Here is an 18,118-nt window from a genome sequence, read left to right as displayed (position 1 = left end):
CCGATCACGGCGGGGGACATTTTGAGCTACTTGTACTGTACTCAAACAGTGCAAGTGGTAGGATCAGAAAGAGTGTCATGATAGTTCATTTCGTATGTATTTCGTATAGACAGACATATTATACTTGAATAAATTTACTTCCTCATTGCTCCTCATATCTTGATCTACCATCTCTATCCCGACCGAACCCCAATCGCACTTAATTGACCAAACTCAACCCCAAACCCAGCCCCAATTCGGCGACACCCCCTCCGTTGTCCATATCCATCTCTTCTTCATCATGCATCATAAGATCCAGAGAAGGCTTCCTCGGAACGAAGTCCATCATCTCCTTTTGCTTCTCTTCCAGACCCAGATCGAGTCCTAAACCCATCATCGGACCGTCACGTCTCTGATCGGCATCAATGTCCATCTCGTCCTCCTCCTGAAGTTCAGGGAAGGATAAGGTATCTTCGAAGAAGGGCGTATAAGCTTGTAAAGGAGCTTTAGGAATAGGTGCATCGATAGGTAAAGGTGGTGAGCCGTCTCCAATGGGATAAAGACTGTAGCCATGAGGCGGATTAATAAATCGGAAATGATCTATCGAAGGTAACATCGATTGATGAGCTTGGGGAAGATGTCGATGATAATCTTTAATTGGCGCCGGAATTGATGAACGTTGTGTACAGGGGCTATATGGATATTCATAGTCGACTTTGGGTAGAGGACAATGTGAAGTGAAAGGTCTGGCTGTCAGTGGCGGTGAAGGCATATGACTTTGAGATTCCGGTCCGCCGAAAGGTGATTTAGCATTTTGTTTGAGATTCAGAGGCGTAGGTTTCGATTTACGAGTGATATTCTATCATCCAAAAGGGCAAAGACACCCAAAGAGTATTAGACATATATGTATATAGCATACTGAAATCCAAAAAAGCGGATAATAAACTCACCGGATCTTTAATACTTTTATTAGCCAATGCCTTCCTCCCACCAGTATTCTCCTTCCCGTTCTCCCTCTCTTTGTCTTTAGGTTTCGACAATCTACGGCATTTCGGTTCTTTCCTTCCCGTCTCGAAGATGAACTTGATCTCCCTCTGTGGTTGCTGTGGGAAATGAGCCGGTGCATGTGAGTGATGATATGTAGATGTAGGACCAACGATGGCTCCAGGTGGTGGATAAGGTAATGGATGATTGGTAAATGGCGAAGAATTAAATCCACTTTGGTGCGGATTTGCAAGTGCGTGTGTATGAGAGAAAGGTGAATTCGTGATGGTCATATCGTCAGATGAGAATGATGAGATTGAAGAATGAGTCCGTTTGTTGATTCGTGATACCATTGCTGTTTTTGCTTAATCCAATCTATCACAAAAATAAAGCTCTGGTTGATGTTGCAATTACGAATACGAATAAATGCTGATAAATCAATTCGATCCAGCTGAAGATCTCTGTTATAGATATTTATGTATATATATAATATGTGCAATCGACTCCAACAGGGAGCAGTATTTTCTTGATTGTGGTAATCTGATGACGAATTTGAATCTGTTTTCTCCTCTTGCCCAGGTCACAGTTACAGTTCAGTTCAAATTTGACTTAAAGCAGGTAGACGAAGAAGAAATAGGTTGTCCAATATTTCGGGATGATTTCGAAGCTGCAGGTTGGCCCACTTTGGTTGGTGGAGACTTGACCACTCAATTGAGGTTGGGAAGATGTGCGTAATCTTATCTTTCGGTAATTTACGAATTCTAGAAAATCGAACTAGATTTTATGGCTTGTGTAAAGTTTATACCCCTCCTGTCTGATATCGTAAAAAATCGTAACTCGTGTCTCGTGTCGTCCTCGTTATGCTTTCTTTTTTCGCTTCCTAATGTCAAGAGACGACAGTCAAAAAGTGTTTGATGACGCTGTACGATATGATAATGATTTCGAGGTCGTAATACGTTGGAATGATAATAAGATGGTCGTAAAGTGGTTCGTCTGACTAGAGTCGAGCCTTGTTGACAAAATTACAATTATAATGCTATATTATATATATATTATATAAGAAAGGAAGCAGACCGAAGCAATCGAAAGAAAATTTACAGATACAGATGAGAGATAGAAAGCAAAGATACCAGAGTAAAGATGATTTATACATAGCTCTTGAGCTTACAGAAAGGATTAGTGTAATGTCCCATTACGAGACCGAGCTACAAACGTCGATCATGAGTAGGAAAAGAGAGAGGGAAGGAACGGTATAAGCCTCCCATTCATTTTCACCAATTTTTAGCGTGGTTCCCGTCGATATTTCAATAGGTGGCAACTGTTCTGTCTCACATACGTAGATCACGCCTTGTCATGAGGCAAGCACAGTAGCTCTCTGCAGATATGGGAGGTACAAATGGGCGGGTCGAATCCCTTTACTAAATTTCACGCATGAGATGCAAAGCTATGATGACATTCTTAAGCCACACTTCATCCTTGACAGCTGTACTTTGACCACATGTCTCATACCACTCCGGTTCTAATTCTCAGGAAGGCTTGGCCTGAGAAACGCCTTTCAGGACAAGCAAGGAAGGAGGATCTGAGTATGTCACCTAAATTGCCATTAATGGTAAAATAGTATGCGGCAAAGATTTAGTTTGACTTGCACCCATTTTCAAGAAAACTCGAGACATGGGAAAAACGGAATGCCTCCTTGGTTTGTTTCCAGTCCTGTGCCTTTTTTTTCTTCTTTTTCTTCTTGATGATAAGCTTTAGTCATTTCTTCCGACTCCTTTTCTTTTCGTTTGGATTCCTCTCCGAGTAAATACAATCAATTAGCATGTGACTCCGATTACGGGTGATTCGTCATCTTTGACTTTTACCTCTCCAATTTGGATTCTTACACCAGAGACCATCATGGCATCTTCGACAGAGCCCGTACCTTATAAAGAGGAGATCTCATCAATATGATGGAGCATACCACTCCGAATCCCACGGACGCTGCTGGAGCCGACATCCTGTCCCTGACCCCACTTGATACATGTATAAACATATTACAACCGATCCTCCATCCTTACTCCCAAATTCTTATTAACGTCCAAACCCATCTGACGACGTTTAGCAATTTCAGTACGTTCAGCTTCTACTCTTCTCAACTCTGCGATTTTCTCTTTAGTTAAGAACGTCTCTTTCTCCTTGGGTGCCGAGGTCTGCAATGTCAAAAGGAACAATCAGTATAGTATTCTTCTGCGCTTTGGGAAATAGGCTGCTTTCGGAATCAAAATCGGATTTGTAGTCGGATGCAAAAATCACTTCGGACTTGATGTTTGGATAAACTTCAAACCAGATCCCCTTTGGTCGTGTGCATGAAGAGGTACAAGGGGTGTGTTGGAGGTACGAGGAGGTGAGAAATACGAGGAACCAGAATCATGTGGACTCCAGGGCGAGGTGGATCATTGGACCAAAGTTGAAGGAACAGGGGTATAGAGACTCACTCTTAAGCTCGAAGAATGAGCTTTCATATCTGCCAATGGGTCATATCCTCCAGTTTCATCCGGAAGAGTTTGACCGGAACGTATCATGTTCATTTTGAATTCGTATTTGCTCATATCGTAGTACTGCAATATATCAGATGAGCGATATAGCCCCATTTCGGACTGTGCCGAGCGGAAAAATATACCTTTTCATGCGGGAGTGTAGCTATATCAGTCATTCGGTCAGCTTCGTCTCTCTGATGTCGGAAGCCCAATGGATATATGGTGAAACATTAATTGGACTAACCAGTATTATAATCTTCGACGAAGACGGCAAATTCTTTCTTGGTTCTATCTTTCGATATGGTCTCAGGATTGATTTTTCGCTCTTCTACCAACCATGCTCGGAATTCCTGAGCAGACCGATCAACCCGTCAGATTTTGGAGTCGGAGAGCACAGCATCAACACAGATGCTAGAACATACAGAGTCTCTCTTTGGAAGGCTAGACGAGTTGTTAGCTTTGTCATCTCATTATGCTCTAAGGAGGATGATGGGTCATGCGTTCACTCACTCAATCTCGGAAATTATCCCATGTTGTCCCCATTTAGCGGTTGATGAGGCTGTACCCTTTCTCTTCTGTACATGCTGTTAGCTTCCTTATCTATTTCGTGAAGGATTTTACAACTTACGCTGTCTTTCTTGGCTTTCTTCTCCCTTTTCTTCTCTTTCCTTCGTCTCCTCTCCTATAGGCATAATCATATATCGGCTTATCAGCTCCATACCCTCTCGGGACAGAAATAGTCTCCACAGTATGACTTTACATACTTCTCTATCTTCCTTGTCTCTACTCCTTTCTCGTTCTTTCCTCTTCCTGCGCCTCCTTTCATCCTCGCTCTCACTCTCACTCTCACTTTCAGAGTCCGACGAGCCAAATGAGCTATACGATCTTGATCTTGATCTACGTCTACGGTGTCTTGATTTTTTTTCATCATCTTTATCTTTTGAATGCCGATGAGAAGGTGATCGCGATCGAGAGCGAGATCGACTTGCTCGTGTCAGCTTGACTAAACTGGTCATAGAACAAAGGATCCGCATTTTGACAAGAAAGGGCGAAATGATGATGATACTCACCTGTATTTGTCTCTGTTCCTATGAGACCTGTGTCTCTCTCTTTCTCTGTCTCTACTCCTGCTCCTGCTCCTGCTTCTATGCTCGTCCCTTCTACCATCTCTGTCCGACCGAGAATGATATCGATCCTTGTCGTAGTCTCGCGTTCGGTCCCCATCTCTATCGCGTCTGTCGCGCTCGCTACTTCGATCTCGGTGTCGATCAGATCGCTCGCTATCTCTCTTGTTGTCCATGACGCCGTTCGCGAAGATGTGTTGTACGTTCCTCAAGGGATATATCCAATGTATGGGTGTAGTCGCAAACATGAGTGAGTTGTATAGAGAGATTCAATCTGTGAAGTGCGTGTCTCTGGTGGAGGGAGATGAGTGATGGACTGTTTGTGGCAGTGGCATCCGCCCATGAAGTACTGTAGCTCTAAAAGGCAAAGCCATGGAGACTGTTCATGATAGCAAGAGCAGCACGCACGCCATGCATTTTAAGAAGAACATCAGAGGTATCATCGCCTCCTCTGGCTTCCATCAGCTCGCTTCCATCCTCCTGATCGATATGCTGAATCTTCCCAGCCTACCACCTCCCTTCTTGGAAGTTCCGCAAACTCACATCTCTCCCCGAGTTTCTTGCATCTACTACATGCCGGGAATTTGTTTGACCACCCTCTCTTCTTGCTCCATTCTGTCCACTTCCCAATGTCACCCCCTGAATACTCTGCAAGTCGAGCATCGAACGTGTCACTGTCTTTTTTGGTCAGTAGGCACTGCGTGCTAGCGCGCTCGCATCGATGACAGCCTGATCCTGAAGATGGGGGAGTCCCTTCATTGAGGTATATGAGCGCCTTGTAATTTGTCCCCTGGTCACTGTCTTCACCACTGTGTAATAGATGGATTGGATCACTGATCTGATTGTTCAATTGGTCCACACCGCAGTCCGCCTATTCCTCTACTGCATGTTTTACAACGAATCCACCTGGAATGAACTCTGCTCAGTCTCCACTGGGGATTTACCGACATGGCAGCACTACGTCACCGACCTACCAGCTTACGAAGGGGTACTGTATCGTCTGTCAATGGTGAAGAAGAAGAAGATCTACTACGGTGGTTTCCAACTGGTCCCGCCTACAATCTACTGGTCTTTTTCTGATAAGCCACTTGGGGTCGTTGTCGGGTCATGCGTTCCCGTGGATGACCGAATGTCGGAAGAAGGGGTCACAGCCGGGAGCTTTTCTGCGCCCTCTTCCAGCTGTAACTGCTCCCTACCTGCGATTTTTACCTCATCCTGGTCAGTACTCAACGCAGGCAGTACTTTTCCAGCAGAAATGTGATCGAAAGGTGTGTTCATGTAAAAGAAACTCTCAAAATCGTCAAGATTCCTCCCATTTTGATCTCCGTGAGAACCTCCAAGGGTGGATTCATACGGGTTGACCTCTTCTTCCATTTCTGAGCGGTTTGCGCCTCGATACTGGTGTGAACTCGCTCCAAAATTGGGCATCCCAGCACCCGCTAAATGCCTTAAATCGGAATGGTTCCATCAGCTACCCTGCTCCCGTTATACCTGGGCAATCAGCCTCACGAGTCCAGTTGAAATATAATATCGTTCACGGCTTCTGTCTCAGGGTACAAGACAATCAGTCTGGAGTGCCCTTCCTATATCTGAAAGGCAATGGGCGCCCAACTTTACTCACCTGCCCATGCGCTGTCATCAAAGTCATCGATCCCTGTATCTGCGTCTGTATCCAATGTATCCATGATCTTGTTGATGCAAATCGATCAGCTGACTGGGGGCCGCGACGTGTTATAAACTGATTCTACCATTAGGACTTGCAGATGCAAATCAGAACTAGAAGTGTCTCATGCGCTGACTTTCGATTCGATACATGAAACTTTTAAAAGGGTTTTGCCTTTCCGTCCTTTGATAACCTCGAAGCTTCACTGGGAGGCCATATAGATGACGAGTCAGATAGGAAATGAGGACAGACGATGCGCCTCGTACACCAGGCTCTCAATGCAGGTACACTCAGCTCTCTGAACGGTCCAATGCAGACAAATCTGACGTGTATTTCCAAGTGCAATCCTCTGTCATACCTCAACGTATGCTATACATCATTGAGTACAATACGTTTCTAATTTGACTTTGAATTACTCAGTTTGGCCCTATTTGTCTTTGTCCTATAATCTGACATTCCTCCTTCACCCACAACGTCCCATCTTGGAACATCCTCAAACTCACATCTTTCACTTATACTTCTGCACCTATTACAGACGGGAAACTTGCTCGCGCGACTGTTCATGCTCCATGCCTCCCATTCCTCAGTGTGACCCCTTTTATATTCTTCAAACCTATTCCGCAACCTTCCATTATCGTCCTCGGTCAACGTGCAAGCATGATCCGTCTTTATACACCTCCTACAGCCCTTGCCAACTGATGGAGAAAGGTTCTCCTTGGGCTGTTTACGCCTTCTTCTTCCTGCACCAGGCGAAACACTAGATACGGAGGGGATCCTCAATCTGGGATGCGGTGTGGTCGTGGCTGTGGATGCTGATACACTCGTAGTTGATAATGCCGGTGAGTTCATAGTGAATGCTGTGGTCGATGGCACAGGACAGCTGGTTATGGAAATTTTATCGTCGAAATTGCTTTCCAGAATATCATTGTGCCTTGACGAGCCAGCAATTGTCACTGTATCCCCGAAGATTAAGTGCTGTGGTATCAAGACAGCTGAATCAGCAATACTTGTACTGGCCATTGTTGACATTCCCATGGGAATGTGCATTGTAATATCCAATTGATAAGGGCTCTGAGGAGTGGTGCAGTAAATGACGACAGGTAGCGAGTCCGATCTGAACGGAGGCACCAAATTCTCTCCTAGGCCAAATGATTATGAAGGTGCGGGTACAATCGCAAAGCTAATCGACATCTCAATATAAGTTGCATCAAAACACACCCACATATATATAAACTATAAATCAAGGAAGAGGAAAGAGACAGAAAACTTCACTTCAAATGTCCAATATCACCACATCCTCATCATCGTACCCTCGGATTACACTGTGTTGAATACGAAAATAACCGAGTGAATGCGATGACGAAGTGTGAATGTCGCGTGAAGAATAGTTATATCAACGAAAGAGAGAGAAAAGAAACGAGATTCCTTTCCTGAGAGAAAAGGAAATCCCAATTGTCCGATACATTCCGATTTGTTTCTAGTTGCTATACACATTTGATGAGAGTTGTGGTTTGAAGGAGAAGAACATCATTATACGGGAACACATGATGTGCCGTTGGCTTGGAATCCATGTTTACAGGAGTAAACTATCAAGTGTCATCAGTCAATAATTACCAAACGACTCCTCACGAGATGACGATGATCGCCGATTACATGAGGTTTAGCTCGTGTACTTACCAGCACATGAACCGATCTCACAGCCAACAGAAAGGGCGTGAGGGATTTGAGTACAATCTTGACCACCTGATCCGATACAGCCTCCACAGGCTTCGAGCTCAGTAGCAAAGTCAACGCATTCGTAAGCCCATTCACCACCCAAAGCAGAAGGCACAGTACTGCAAACAAAACTATCAGCTCGAGTTTAATCACTTTGTATATTACTTACCAAGCGTGGAGATCACCTGGGCAGTACATCTTATCGAGATCATTTTGAGGGAAAGATAAAGTTTGTTGACCGTCTGTAAGATCTCTCTTCCAACCTTTATGATTTGATAGAGATGACCACCATTTTTCAAAGTCAGCTTGATTGAACTTGCCTCCCCATGGGAACTTGCCACCTTGATGACCATGTTGAGACTGACCTTTACCACCGTTGTTGCCTGCCTTGCCTGATGGACCGGGGTTACCACCGCCACAGCATTCTGTAGATACCCACACCACACTACACCATCAGTACTCGGCACATCCCACAATCGAGTGATTGTAAAGTGTAGAGTAGAAAATTAGAATGAAAACTCACGGTTGTGGTCATCCCAATCGCCACAGCCAGGTTCAGGCGATCCAGGACCGGTAGGTAAACATTTCTTGAGGTTCTTGTGCCAGAACCAACCTATAGTATGGAAAGTGCAAACACGCATAAGTCTCAATAACCATTCTGTATGGAGATAAAAGATATGAAAGACAGAAGGATACTCACCTTTTGGACATGATGTGCCTTTGGGACAGTCGCCTTTAGGAGGGTTCCATTGCCAGTCGTTATCGCAACAAGTACCGGAACGATCGTGCCACCATTGACCACCGTGGCATTTACCAGTGTTCTTCACACATTTGTGTGTCTTCTTGTCGTAAGTGTAGCCTATCATAGCACATCAGTTGTTATGTTCTCCATGGACAGAAGTATTAACCTACCTTCACCACAGTCACATGGGGATACTTCCTTAGGGGGGATACAACTTGTACGAGATGAGCAACAGCCAAAAGATCTGGTACAACAGAATCGATGTTCGACTTACCAATCAGTCTGAAAATGTTTGCTCCATCCGAAGGGACATTCGTTATCTCTTTTAGGTCTATGTTGACAAGACATATCAATATCGAATTGTCGGGATAGGGGGATGATGAAGAAGAAAAGGATCTTACGGTGTTCTAGTGTGATCCGAGCAGCAGAGTGGACTACCGTTGAAGTCAGTGAAGAAACTTCCAGCTGATGAACACCAGTTTTTCTGATCGTGCGAGGCCTTTTCTCTGATTTGGACACCACAACCAAAATTGAAGCTACCACCCCGTTTGAGTCCACCGAAACCACCTGCAGAGACTGATCCGGCCAACGAGAGGAGGGCGACGAAGATTGTGGAGGATTTCATCGTGATTGTAAGGGAAGGGATAGAAGAAGTAGGTGTGTAGGTGTGTTTGGAATCGAGGTGGGTCGAAAAGGCCAAGGAATAAGGAGGATGTTATAAGAAGGAGGGAGATAAGTCAGATGTCAGGGGATGGATTATACCTAAAAATCAATTATTGATCCGATCTAATGGATAGATATAATGCTGAAAAGAATGGTACTTCGACAAAGGAGTGCTTTTTCTGACGAGGTTGTAGACCGTGTTATGATGAGAATATGAGAATGAGTGAGGTTGAGAAAAGAGAAAAGAAAAGGGGGGATTTTCGTTCTTCTTCTCTTGTTTGATGGTATAGCTTTATAACAAAGGGAATCAAGTTGATTCTTTAGCTGAGACGAATAAGACGTGAGAAAGATTACTTGTTGTCATCCCTTTAGTATTGTTATTTGACCCTTGTTGTTTAGTTTACATGGCAGAGGGGGCCGAAGAGCATGATCAGAGCGACTAGGAAGGAGTTCCTTCAACTAGACAAAAAAGGCCTCAACTTTCCCCTAAGATGATGTACATGCAGGACATCACAATCGTCTTGAAACGCACACACGCACAATAAACCTTGGGAATTTGATCGTACGCTAATATCTGTGTAGATCAAGGGACACCAATATTTCATCCAGAGGACGGCTGTCCCGAGGTCAGTGTATTGACATATTTTTGTTGTCTTCTGTTCTGTTCCCATATCAGACACAATACATGACCTGGTAAGGGTTCAGGCAGTATCTGTTCTACCACCGAAAAACGTTAAGTATCTCTTTTAGTGTAGTTGTGATCCTTTGCTATGTACCATTGAGATGGTGAACGCCTTCAAGACTCGCATTGGGCGACTCATTACATACCTTGAGGGCGCATAACCTGATGATCATGGTAGATGCGTCTATTGTTTGAATCCAACGTTCGTCCTCAAAGGTAGCGAAGAGCGAGAGAGAGAGAGCCTGGACAGATTTAGTACAAGCTCGTTGACACTATACACAACAAAAGTATGTTTTCCCTTATTGATCGGTATATTGTCATTGTCCAGGGTTCGCGTTTCAGGTTACGCACTGATCGATTCGCTCCACTCGTTTGATGGTTGTTGTCTTTGGATCCGACCTCACGCACCGCCTCTGAACAGCGGCCGTACTCGCATACGGAGAGAGATCTTACTGTCCCGTTCTTGTTATAGATGATCCTTTTCATACAACCTCTTATCCCTTCCAACCTCGTTTCATTGTGATACAATTGGTGGGCAATCTATCGTGTATTAACAAATCCCCAATATATTGCCTTCAACTCCGGAGATTGCCTTGCTTGGGAATCACGGGGGTATCATGGACCTCGGGCGTCGCCGAACGGGAATAGAGTTCACTCATATGAGCTTTGGGTCCTATGAGTCCAAGAGACTGAGGTCCCGTGCCTCACCCGGGACCTTGCATGATCTCCAAGTTACGAACGCTGTACATACGCCTCGGTGTAGCAGCCATTGACGATCGGAAGGCCGTTGTGGGGCTGAAGAAAGGATGCTAAGTGACGCTCGGACCTCTTGTACCCGGTTGTCTCGGGACAGACATGAAACGTCTACAGGTGGTCTGTGCGTATGAGCGAATTTGGATCTGTGCTCATTCACCATACAAAGTCATGATAATTTGCATTGCCAAGTTAGTGATTTGTGAAGTAGAATTATTGGAAAGTATAGTATGTATATGCAAAGCAGGATATAGTTGAGGATCATTGCAAATTACTAATTATGAGATAGTCCATACCGCGATCTATTGTATATATCTCACAGACTACTCTTCTTCGCCTTTCTCTTTCTTCTCGGCCGCTTTGTAAAGTTCCTTGTATTTACCTGATTTCTCGCAGAGCGACTTGAAGAGGGAACCGTCTTTTCGTAAGAGGTTCTATTCATCAAATCACCATAACATAATCAGTCGGGTATCAATGAACATCAATTAACGTCAGATAAGAGGATATTACTTACGATAGGGGTATCGAATTCAGCTACTTTCCCATCTGACAGAACTAACAATCTATCATAATCGATGACGGAGGAAAGACGATGAGCTATGGTGAGTAAAGTGGAAGATTTGAATTCTGATCGAATGGCAGCTTGAATAGCTTCGTCCGTTGCGAAATCCACCGAGGCTGTAGCTTCGTCCATTATCTTCTCACGCATCAATCAAAATCAATATCAGTAACATCACGTGAATGACTCTTCTGAGGAAAGGCAAGGGATGACTTAGGCTCACAATTAGATTACTCCTTCGCAATAACGCTCTTGCCATAGCTACCAGCTGTCTCTGACCTTGTGAGAAGTTGCTTCCGCCTGCCGACACTTCCGTCGTGAGTGTGATGATTGACTTGGACCCCAGAAAGGTAGATCCAGATGGAGCAGGTGAGCTGGCCCTCAATGCATCTTCAGCAGCCAGAGCTCCCAATCGCTTGGAAGATGGTACTCTGGAAGGTACTCTACTAGCGGTTGGAGAGTCTGAAGGTCCCAAGTTGACTCTGAAAAGAGCATCCAATAGCTCTTCATCGGTGTGCTCATTGAACGGATCCAGATTCTCTCGAACGGTGCCAGAGAATAAGACCGCGTCTGAAAATAACATGTCAGCTGATCGTCATTACTACCCTTGAAAGATAAGCTCACCTTGGGGAATATAAGTGATCCGAGATCGCTAATCAAATAGCATCAGTATGTAAGAAGGTCTGCATCGCTAGGTCGACTCACCAGATCATCCACACCAATCTTGGTAATATCAATCCCGTCTAACCATATACTACCTCCATAAGGTTCCGCAAACCTTAACAAACTCATTGCCAAAGTAGATTTCCCACTACCTGTCCTACCGATCAAACCAATTTTCTCCCCAGCTTTGATATCGAAAGAACCCTTGAAGACGGTAGGTAAGTCTGGCGCGTATTTGATCTCTAATTCTCTGACGCTGAGGAAATAATCCTTGGTGTTTGTAGAGGGCCAATAGGCAGGTGGACAATTAGAAGGAATGACAGAAGGTGGTTCTTGAGGTAATGAAAGGTATTCTTGCACTCGTTCGACAGAGTTAAAATCCATTTCCAATTGTCCCCAAAACCTTGATACCCAGTAACAAGCTGAAACGAAAGATTGAGCTGATACGATGGCCATACCTGCTGATCCCGCTGGGACAGCACCACTTAAAGCGAAGAGAGTGGTTAGGAACACTGAGATGGCTCCTAGGACATCAAATCGGAGCAGGAGCTGAGAACGGCTAAGTGAGCTAAGAACCCTTCTTTATCAGTGCAGGCGAGCTCACCCATCGATTCATCATCTGTAACATTCACGACAAGAGATTAGCAGCCAAGATTCCGCCTCGTCCAATGTCATCGGACTCACCCAGTAGTAATAGAAGGCCTGATGAGTCTTATCAACCTGCTCACATAATTGCTTCATGAATCTTGCTTCTACCGAGAAAGCTCGAACAGAAATAACACCATCGAGGAGCTCGGCAAAACCGGAGCTGTTTGGCAGTCAGCAACTTGGTCTGACTGTGCACGAACAGCTAGCTTACAATATGGGCGATTTAAGCTACAAAATATTGTCAGCCGATGTCATATAGTCGAATACACCGATACGACTCACAGTAGCCTCCAAACGTCTCAAACTTCGTCCGACTCTCAGCTATGGCAACCACCAAAGTCAGCAAAAAGCCCGTACGTGTTCGAAAATCACTCACGTAGACTACGGAATATTGATAGTACAGATAACTGATGACAGCAGCAGGCACCAAAAACCATGGCACAATAGCAGCTACGACGACCTACATGATATCTCGTCTGTCAGATCTGATATGACACGGTTTTCTAGATGATGAGCCGTGAAAAACGTACGATAGCACCGATCAAACTCGCTACATATATGATGACGGTTCTAAGAGCACCATTGAGAGACGAATCGATAGTTTCGACATCTGTCCATTCGACTCGATCAGCTTGCTTGTAACAAAAGAGAAGTCATGGAACAATATCCCTCACCTCGGGAGAATCGATTGATAATTCGGCCCACAGGGGTAGTGTTGAAGAATCGTACAGTAGCTACCCCAATCATCTCAGGCGACATGCATTTTACCAGGGAAATCCAACTCACATCGCATGACTCGATCTAACAGCCTGTCGTGCAAATTGCTACATAAGAGCGTTCGTCAAGATCCTTCGCTCGAAGGAAAAGCAGCAAACAAACCAGACTCACATCGCCGCTCGATAGGAGCTCCAAGACCCGACCGCACTAGAAGCAACTCCGAAGAGGGCCGCGCCAAGGACTTGCAAAAAGATGAGAAGTTAGGTTCACGATGACGAAACAAGTACCCCTTTCAACTTACCGATACCAGTATAGACAGTCAGATAGAAGCCGGGGTTAGTCTGAGCAGGAGGGAAATATAACTTGATACCTTTCATTGCGGGAGCTGTGTCGGTGATGTTAGAGATCATCACACGAGTAGTATGATGCAAGACGTGTTGATGTAGATCTGTGTGATGGTAGTGTTGAGTTTGATCCATCATGGCAGGTTTGAACAGGGTAAACAAGGTGTCGTGAGTTGTGAGTCGGGTGGTATAAGCTATGGTGAGCTCGAGCGTAAGCTTGATTGATGTACTTCCAAGATCGAGGTGCTCACCTTCACCCCATACTTTGAGCCACCATCGTTCGGCAATCGTCAATCCTTGATTGAGCACTATCGACAAAGTTAATGTCAGCTGCAAGTGAATGAGAGGATTGGAAGCTACTCACATAGCACAATGAGGGTCCATACCCAGGTGACGTAGGTAGCAGCGACGATATAAAGCTTATATGTCTCCCATTTGACGTTTCCGACGGCTCGTTCCTCGTCTAAAGCAGACACAGCGAAATTAGCACTTGTCAAATCCAGAAAGTCTCGAAGACAGGGGAGCACGCGAGAACATACCTTGAACTAATTTCTTTCCAGGACCTTTCTTCTTGACCTTCTTCTCAGCCGCATCAACAGTCTCGACCTCTTCTTCAACCTCTTCTTTGGCTACTATAGCTTCAGATTTTGTCACTTCAGCCTCTTCTAGCGCTACCAGACCCTCCAGTTCTCCTGCTGTTCGTAGCTCGTCAGGTGTACCCTGCGCATCTATTCTGCCGTCCAGAATACGTATCAGATAATCGGACGAGGGAAGGAGTAATTCGACATGGTGGGACACGAGGATCTGTCGTGTTATCAAGTGAGCTACGCTCTTTCTCGAGCTCAAAACAAGGAAGGCACAGCTCACTACGGTACGCCCTTTCAAGATCGGTCCATTCAAACATCTATCGGTCAGGTGTTTGGCAGTATGTGAGTCGACAGCTGCAAGCGGATCATCGAGTAGAACATGCTGTGTATAGGAGTATACGGCTCGGGCAAGAGCGACTCGAGCTTTTTGACCACCACTGTGGACAACAGGAACGATTCAGTACTTTTGGCCTGTTAGCGATCGATGTAAAATCTGACAACACACCTCAATGATACCTAGGGAATGACGTTAAACCTATCAGCTAATTCAACTTTCCAAAGAGACATTGACTTACTCCTTTGGCACCGATTTCAGTTTGATCACCATCTTCCAACATATCCAGATCGGGGTTTCTAACCAATCAACCATAAGTTTTTTTCCCATTAACCTTTTGTGTTCAATAGAAACTTACAAAGCACAAGCATCCAATACCATTTCATACCTATCCTCATCAAACTCTTCTCCGAACAAGATATTATCCTTTATACTCTTTTGCTGCAACCACGGAGTCTGAGAGGCATAGGCGATCGAATTCCTTAATCCATCTTCGTTCACTTGTATATAATTTTTCGGCAAATATGATTTCCCATTGAGTAACTCCATTTCACCTAATAACGCAATTAAGATTGCCGTTTTACCTGATCCAGTGGGTCCAGTGATGACCGATAATTTACCTATGGGAAAGTCCACATTCAAATCTGAGAGAGTGAAATAACTCTCTTCGTCCTCCTGAGGCGATTCGGTAGAATCAACCGCAGTGGTACTCGTACTTCTCTGTGGTGAAGGTGGCTCAATTGTGGTGGTAGGTTTTAGAGGAGAAGGATCGGATTGTTTGCCCGTATTCCATCTGAAGGAAGCATTCTCGAATCCTATCTTGGTAGGAGCAACATGTTTAGGATCGGATGACCGCTTGAGGGAACATACCCAATCTGGAACTTCATCTTCAGCTAGGAAATCTTCTATACGCTTGACTGAAACGTGAGCTTGAAGCAGGATGACTACGAAAGTGGGGATAACATTGAGAGGCATTCGGAGCATCGAGAATAATGAAATGGCAGTGAAAGCCACAGATACGGTTAATTCTCGTTTGGCGATGACGATATAGCAGAAGAAAGAAACCAAAGTGACGAAGATTGGAGCAAGTGACCAAAGAAGGGAGAACCAGATTCCATTCAACAGTGATCGAATCATTTGTTTCATTTCTTTAGCTCTGGCATCGGCAGCTCGGTTCTTCCATTGTTCGATCCAAGCGAAGAACTTGATAAATTGGATAGCTCCGATCAACTCGTTCATCACTCCAATTCGCTTATCCCGAGCTTTGAGCAATTCTTGAGTGATCTTAACACTTCTCTTGGAGACGAACGAGTTCAGGGGAGTGGCGACGAGGAGGACAACTACACCGGCAAACGCAGACCAGCCGAGGATGTTGTAGAGGAACACAGAGGCAACGATGATTTCGAATGGTGCACCGTAAATATAGTAACCTCCACTGACAGTGTTTCCAATACGGTTGGTATCGCCTAAAAGCACTTGTCAGTCTACGATCTGACTCTATGTGAAGATCATTCATGCCGACTCACCTGCCATGAGATTGACGACCTTTCCACTATCCGCATTACTCTTCTTCTCGGCTTTGCCACCTTCTGTATCCTTTTCTTCATCTTCCTTGGCGGCTACCACCCCGGATGCGTCTTTCCGTCTAAGCGCTTTATCATAGATCGCAGCTGTAAGTTCCGCTTTGATCCTGACGGTCGCTCTTCGACCATGCCATAGATGGAGAAGATCAACCAGAGCCTGCGAGAGACAAAAGGTCAGCTTGGTCTTGAGGTGCAACGGCAAGCTGACATACCTTGAGCGTGGAAGCCAGTAATGCTAAGAAAGCGAATATATAAGCTTGCGACATAGCCTTTGGTGATTTGTTATCAAGTCCGTCCCTTTCATAACATGCCCGTCAGGTTCACTCTACTATCATAAGCAGCGCCCTCAAAGAAACTACTCAACTCACAAGATCTTCTTGAGAAAGTAAGGACCCGCATAATTGAATACCACGGCCAACAGAGTCAGACCAGCATCTAGCCCTAAATCTAATCTATTCGCTAAGAAGATCTGTTTCAGCAATGAACTAGTCTTGAGTTGTCTGAACCGATCGAACACGACTGAGGTTTGTTGAGTTAAAGATAATTTCGGTAGATCCTCCGGTTCTAATTCCTTTGATGCTCCTTCGAGGATAAATTGGTTTACCCAGTTGAACGATAACCATGAGTAAAGCGTTACGTCGTCATCTGACGATACTTGGGGCTACAACACGATACATGCTTAGATCAGTTGTGTGTTTCAGATCCGAAGAAGGAAAGAGGACCTCACCAATCTCGAAAGGACCTCTGGACCGGCCCACTTGAGTCCAAACAACACCAACAACATTATTGACACACAAATGATATTCCCGACCTCAAAAGTAAATTTCCACTTGGTTGCCCAAAGCGGAAGTTGATGTGTGACTGTCTGAATATACCATGCGTTTCCTAGCGAGCAAAGTGAGATTGCCAAAAGAATGAAGAGGATTGAGATCGTCGAGTAAGGCGGGGTGGTCAACGGTCTCAAGGTGAATTGCAGGAAGAATGCGATCTATCGAGAGATAATCTCACGTCAGCTCTCTATAGATATTCAACTTGGTCGGTAGTGTAAGATCAGCTTACCCAGACTGATACCATACCAGCAGAAGCCAATATACCGGTTATCTTCTCATCTCCATCTTCATGAGCTACACTGAGAATTTGCCAGCCTGTTATACCAGTCCAGCAAGACGCCTCGATCAAAGACAGAGAAGCCAAAACAGCTTCTCGCCATACGTTGGGTCTCCTTCTATGTTCTTCATCCCGTTGATCTTTGGACGGTGGCTCCGCGGGTACTAAGGATTGCAGTGGTACGAGATCGGATACGAGGGAATGAAAGAATCGTCTGACTGGTTTGAAGGGAGGAAGGGAGATGAGGAAGGTAAGTAGGAGTATGGAGAGAGAAGAGATGGTCCGTATGGATGATAGGGATTCGGGTGAGAATGCCTGAAAGTTGGATTCAGTAATCATCCTTCTTGGAGTAGGCGGTTTCTGAGGGTTGAATGATGATTTTTCTTCCCGTTGTTGAGGGGAGAGAAACACATACCGAGAAGTGGGTCATTATATATATCCTAAATAGCTCTATGTTCTACTCCGATTCATTTGTGATAATTATCTCAAGAGGTCAATGCGTTGAATAAACAAGCTAATCGAGAAAGACCTGTACGGTCAAACGACCAAAGGAAGATAAATAGCTGCAACGGAATTCCGGATTTCCAACTTTCCACTAGTTTGCGTGCAGTAGACGTGTTGAGCAACTATGAGCAAGCGTGATTACGTTGATGTTTTCTGACTATGATAACGTCGTCAACAGAGTGGATAGCTCTTGATTGTGTGTGTATTGCTCCATGTACGCGTCTTTCAACTTTTGCAAAGACCATCCATC

At 44.9% G+C, this 18,118-nt stretch overlaps 6 protein-coding genes across 6 annotated transcripts; all 6 read right to left on the bottom strand.

The window, feature by feature from the left end:
• Positions 1-199: 199 nt before the first annotated feature.
• I203_100722 (uncharacterized protein) lies at positions 200-1,316 on the bottom strand (the record flags this gene model as incomplete). Its single annotated transcript, XM_019150004.1, has 2 exons — positions 200-838; positions 930-1,316. The coding sequence occupies 2 exons, from the start codon at positions 1,314-1,316 to the stop codon at positions 200-202; spliced, it is 1,026 nt and encodes a 341-aa protein (XP_019000700.1).
• Positions 1,317-2,996: 1,680 nt separating this feature from the next.
• On the bottom strand, positions 2,997-4,646 carry I203_100721 (uncharacterized protein; the record flags this gene model as incomplete). The annotated part of the gene is made up of 9 exons (XM_019150005.1): positions 2,997-3,152; positions 3,438-3,560; positions 3,623-3,642; positions 3,724-3,829; positions 3,902-3,920; positions 3,990-4,054; positions 4,108-4,161; positions 4,244-4,482; positions 4,550-4,646. The coding sequence occupies 9 exons, from the start codon at positions 4,644-4,646 to the stop codon at positions 2,997-2,999; spliced, it is 879 nt and encodes a 292-aa protein (XP_019000701.1).
• Positions 4,647-5,665: 1,019 nt separating this feature from the next.
• I203_100720 (uncharacterized protein) lies at positions 5,666-6,288 on the bottom strand (the record flags this gene model as incomplete). Its single annotated transcript, XM_019150006.1, has 3 exons — positions 5,666-6,050; positions 6,113-6,146; positions 6,225-6,288. The coding sequence occupies 3 exons, from the start codon at positions 6,286-6,288 to the stop codon at positions 5,666-5,668; spliced, it is 483 nt and encodes a 160-aa protein (XP_019000702.1).
• A 374-nt stretch (positions 6,289-6,662) lies between these two features.
• I203_100719 (uncharacterized protein) lies at positions 6,663-7,115 on the bottom strand (the record flags this gene model as incomplete). The annotated part of the gene is made up of 1 exon (XM_065516711.1): positions 6,663-7,115. One exon carries the CDS (start codon positions 7,113-7,115, stop codon positions 6,663-6,665), a length of 453 nt encoding a protein of 150 aa, XP_065373529.1.
• Positions 7,116-7,796: 681 nt separating this feature from the next.
• On the bottom strand, positions 7,797-9,349 carry I203_100718 (uncharacterized protein; the record flags this gene model as incomplete). Its single annotated transcript, XM_065516710.1, has 8 exons — positions 7,797-7,852; positions 7,944-8,101; positions 8,152-8,407; positions 8,506-8,595; positions 8,683-8,841; positions 8,895-8,938; positions 8,999-9,055; positions 9,126-9,349. 8 exons carry the CDS (start codon positions 9,347-9,349, stop codon positions 7,797-7,799), a joined length of 1,044 nt encoding a protein of 347 aa, XP_065373528.1.
• A 1,796-nt stretch (positions 9,350-11,145) lies between these two features.
• On the bottom strand, positions 11,146-17,703 carry I203_100717 (uncharacterized protein; the record flags this gene model as incomplete). Its single annotated transcript, XM_065516709.1, has 27 exons — positions 11,146-11,256; positions 11,337-11,519; positions 11,605-11,951; positions 12,006-12,033; positions 12,087-12,593; positions 12,649-12,663; positions 12,729-12,852; positions 12,904-12,920; positions 12,975-13,013; positions 13,069-13,152; positions 13,223-13,302; positions 13,367-13,426; positions 13,479-13,516; positions 13,581-13,650; positions 13,711-13,947; positions 14,005-14,061; positions 14,118-14,216; positions 14,293-14,557; positions 14,621-14,777; positions 14,846-14,856; positions 14,916-14,973; positions 15,033-16,140; positions 16,201-16,414; positions 16,470-16,554; positions 16,626-16,918; positions 16,985-17,245; positions 17,317-17,703. 27 exons carry the CDS (start codon positions 17,701-17,703, stop codon positions 11,146-11,148), a joined length of 4,935 nt encoding a protein of 1,644 aa, XP_065373527.1.
• Between the last annotated feature and the right edge of the window lie 415 nt (positions 17,704-18,118).

Source organism: Kwoniella mangroviensis (genome assembly GCF_000507465.2).
Source record: "Kwoniella mangroviensis CBS 8507 chromosome 1 map unlocalized Ctg01, whole genome shotgun sequence".
Classification (NCBI taxonomy): Eukaryota; Fungi; Basidiomycota; class Tremellomycetes; order Tremellales; family Cryptococcaceae; genus Kwoniella; species Kwoniella mangrovensis.
The sequence above is the reverse complement of the archived record's forward strand: the minus strand, read 5'-3'. Positions and strand labels throughout refer to the sequence as shown.